This window comes from Alligator sinensis, unplaced genomic scaffold (assembly GCF_000455745.1).
Source record: "Alligator sinensis unplaced genomic scaffold, ASM45574v1 scaffold458_1, whole genome shotgun sequence".
Classification (NCBI taxonomy): Eukaryota; Metazoa; Chordata; order Crocodylia; family Alligatoridae; genus Alligator; species Alligator sinensis.
In genome coordinates this window covers 1473204-1476771 of record NW_005841944.1, presented here as the reverse complement: position 1 = coordinate 1476771, position 3568 = coordinate 1473204, and the positions used below count along the sequence as shown (strand labels likewise).

Sequence of the window (3568 nt, the reverse complement as noted above, 5' to 3'; positions counted from 1 at the left end):
CGCTGTTTGGGCTGCTGCAGGCTGGGGCCGTTCCTGTGTTTAAACCCCGGGTGACTTTCAGGAGCCGGTGCCTGTCCCGTGGAGGTGGACGTTTCACCTGTCACCTCGGCTCCTGGCTCCGGGGCCCGGGGGAGAGCGCGCCCCCGTGCCACTTGTGGGACACTTCCAGTCCAGACTGGGTGGGTGGGCGGGCGGAGGAGTTGAAGGGGTAGCGACCCAGGAGCCCCTAGGACTTTGGTCCAAACCTGGTTATGTTTGGTGTCTCTGCGTTTTCTCAGTAAAACAGAAACGATAGTGACAAGTGCTCCTCCAGGTTTGTATTTCTGGGCCGAGCCCCTTCTCTGGAAGTGGAAACCATTAGGGTCTTTGGCAAAAGTTTTCTGCATCGTTGGTGGTGCTGTACTTTAATTTATTTCTGGAAGTAAAAACAAAATGCTACGGCACCTTTTAAACCGAACAGATCAAGCTTTGGCTTCACAAGTTTTTCCCTACGGGTAAACTTACTCCAGCGATTGTCAGCAAGGGGCCGCTGCGCCTGGGGTGCTGTGAGATCCTTCTGCGGGTGCCGGACAATATTAGCACCACTAGGTTTGCAAACACCCACATGTGATTCACAAGATAAAGCCAGAGATTTTAAGTAGGAGTCCATAGTGTTAAAAAACATCTGACTTTTTGTAGCCTTTCTGAGTTCTTTGCAACAGAAGAATTGTTCTGTTGTTTTTTTGTAGTCAAAACATGAGGGAAGCTGAGAGCTGGCATTTTCCTAGGGGTGCCCTTGAGTCTAACTATGTTGAGACCCACTGGCTTACACCCATGACAATAAAAGAAGATGTATGTGCATGCTTCTGGCTCCATCCACCTGGATCCTATTCCAGCACCAGAGCCTTTAAGGCTCACTAGGGCTCTGATTCTGCCAAGACCTGGTTTGTACATGTGCGTAAGTTTAAGTCCCATTTGTTCCTATTTTGTGTGCATGTTTCAGGCTGAAGAGAAGATAACTCCAGAACCCAAGATTAAGAAGCTGGAACCGGTGCTTTTGCCAGGTACAAAATAGAAGCGATATCTAGATAAAGTTATTTTTAAGGCTTCCACTTATACTAGTCATGTTAGTAACAGAGATGCAAGTTGTAATCTGTTTTGTTACTATTAATTAATACGTTTTATTCCATTCCTTAGTATGAAAGAAGTGAAAGGAAATAAAGTTGTAATTCAGGAAGAAAATCTAGTTTGTGCTGTTGGAAGAAAGCTTTTCTAATTTTCTTTAGCTCTTAAAACTAACTGAACATAGTAGGTGGGGTGTTGTCCTAGCAGTGATGGTTCAGGAAATGTCTGAGAGGCAAGAATGTTTTGTGGCATCTTTTATTGAACCAATTTATAGTGAGGAGAGGAGTTGGACAAACTTCTGGACATCAGGCCTGCACCTGCATCTCTGTCAAACTTGACAAAGGACGCTCCAATCCTTGCCAAACTAGGCATAGGCAGGCATGCATTCTACATATTCATGATAAATTGTAGTTTGATATTTACTTGAGTACCTGTAATCTGGTAGCTTTGGTGACATGGTTTAGGCTTCTGTCACTTTGGATCACTGGACTGCAACCCTGGTTCTGCAGTTAGATTCACATGAGCATACGAAGCTTTGCCCTTGTGGCCTAGGTTAGTTTAAAAGAAATGGTTGTACAGTGTACGCATTGATTACAAATACCTATTTTGTGCACCATTAAGTTATAAGATTTTAAGTACTCTATTAAATACCCATTTTTTTGGAATTGATGAGGCATTTTTGAAATATGAATGCAGGACATTATTTCAAATGTGTTAGAAGAAATAGTGTGGGGTTAATTCTTTAAAATCCATAATTTAGAACAGAATTTGTGAAGTTTGACTCTTGTCCTATCTCTTTCTATTAAGAAATAAAACTTCTTGGTTATGTGATAGGCATGTGGATTGTAAGACCTTGTTCTGGAACTAAAATTTCATTATGTTACTGCAGATGTACCTTGAATCACAAACAATTACTTAGAACAATATGGTTGCCATAGTTGGACATGTTGCTTGTTTGCTTTGGCTGAAGGAAGTTTTCACTGAAGAAAGACCTAAGTAACTTATTTTTCCATTACCTGTGCTTCTTGTATAACCAAATTGTTGCTTATTCTGGTTGGAAGGGGAATAAATATACTACTATTGCATAATCAGCCGTTTAAGTTGACTTGGATATTACAAGTCTCTAAGTGAATAGCAGGATTAATAAGTAACGGTTCGCTATGTGTGTGGTAAATAAAAAGTTAATTATTCCACCCACTACCTGGCATTTGAGTGCTGTTGGTCCAGCAAGCCTAAGCACTGAATGTTCTGGTGCACTGTAAGTTTAGGCTGCTGAAAGGCTTCTCCTTTCCAATGAGAGAGTCTGATCAGAGATCATGATCTCATTTTTACCTGAATGAGTAAATGTTGATTGACTGCATTTCTTTGCAAAATAAAGTAATATGATATTTTATTCTGGGGGGTTTAGAACCATATTTTTTATATATTGTAAAAGGTTTTGGTATTTCTTTAGCTATAGAAAATACTTTACAACTTCAGTTTACCATTTGACATATTACATGTATGCCCCAAAACAGGACAGATCATTTGCCCTTCCACAATAGGAAATTGGCCTTTGGATACCCCTAATTGCTGAGAATTTTGACTACTCATTCCCTTTACCTCCTATTCCTTTTTTCTGGCTTAAGAGCATTTGTTAGGGATCTTTCTTCTGTGTTGTTCAGAGTAGTCTATAATGAATCTAAGGAGCAAATTCCATTATGAGTTAATCTCAAACTAATGCCCCAGGTTGATGTGAGGGCAGAAGTTTAATGTTGTGATAAAAACTGGCCTGGAATTCAGAAGATCTTGTTTTGTTTTTTGTATTAACTGCCTTAATCTCCGTACACCGAGTTCCAATCTATGCACCAGAGTGAGTATTTCAAAACTTTATCTGGTAAATTAAGTGATTTAAATAAGACTATTCCTGCTTAAAATAAAGCACGTGCTTAAGTGGATTTGGATTTTTGGATTCCATGGTCAATTAGTACAGTAGAAAAGTATGCACATGAGTGCACATGGACTCCCTTTGCGCTGCTGGAGGTACTAAGTTTTGGATCTGACACAAAACCAAGTTTCTGGCCAAGCTCCAACTTCTTTAATTACATTGTGTTAGGCTTCCACTCCCCTGGCAATTATAACTGATATGGTACTCCTAATTTCCTGTCCTTAATTGTTGTGTAATCTTGATTATGCTGTCCAGAAAGAAAACAAATCTTAGCTTAATGGAGCTAAAACTCTGCGGTATAAGGTTGATTCTTTGTGTGTACATACTGTTTTTGAATCCATTAGAATGCACCTATGATTGCAAGTAGTTTTGTCAGAACTACAAAACATTGTTTAATTTATAGGTAAGGCAGTTTTGTGAGAGGTGTAATCAAAAACTAGGATCCGGAGCTAGAGGTCTAGTGAAGTACTTGCCAGACCGTGTGTGTGAGCGCACGTGTACACATGTTGGGTGGGGTGAGAGCATTGGAAAGAGGGT

At 40.3% G+C, this 3568-nt stretch overlaps 1 protein-coding gene across 1 annotated transcript in view; it reads left to right on the top strand.

The window, feature by feature from the left end:
- Positions 1–5: 5 nt before the first annotated feature.
- The window catches only part of MTMR10 (myotubularin related protein 10), a gene marked incomplete at its 5' end in the record, with an annotated part of 59161 nt that continues 55598 nt past the window's right edge, over positions 6–3568 (top strand). The window contains 2 exons of the mRNA XM_025199445.1: positions 6–50; positions 983–1043. Coding sequence (XP_025055230.1) covers positions 6–50; positions 983–1043 — 106 coding nt within the window. The remainder of the gene's footprint in view (positions 51–982; positions 1044–3568) is intronic.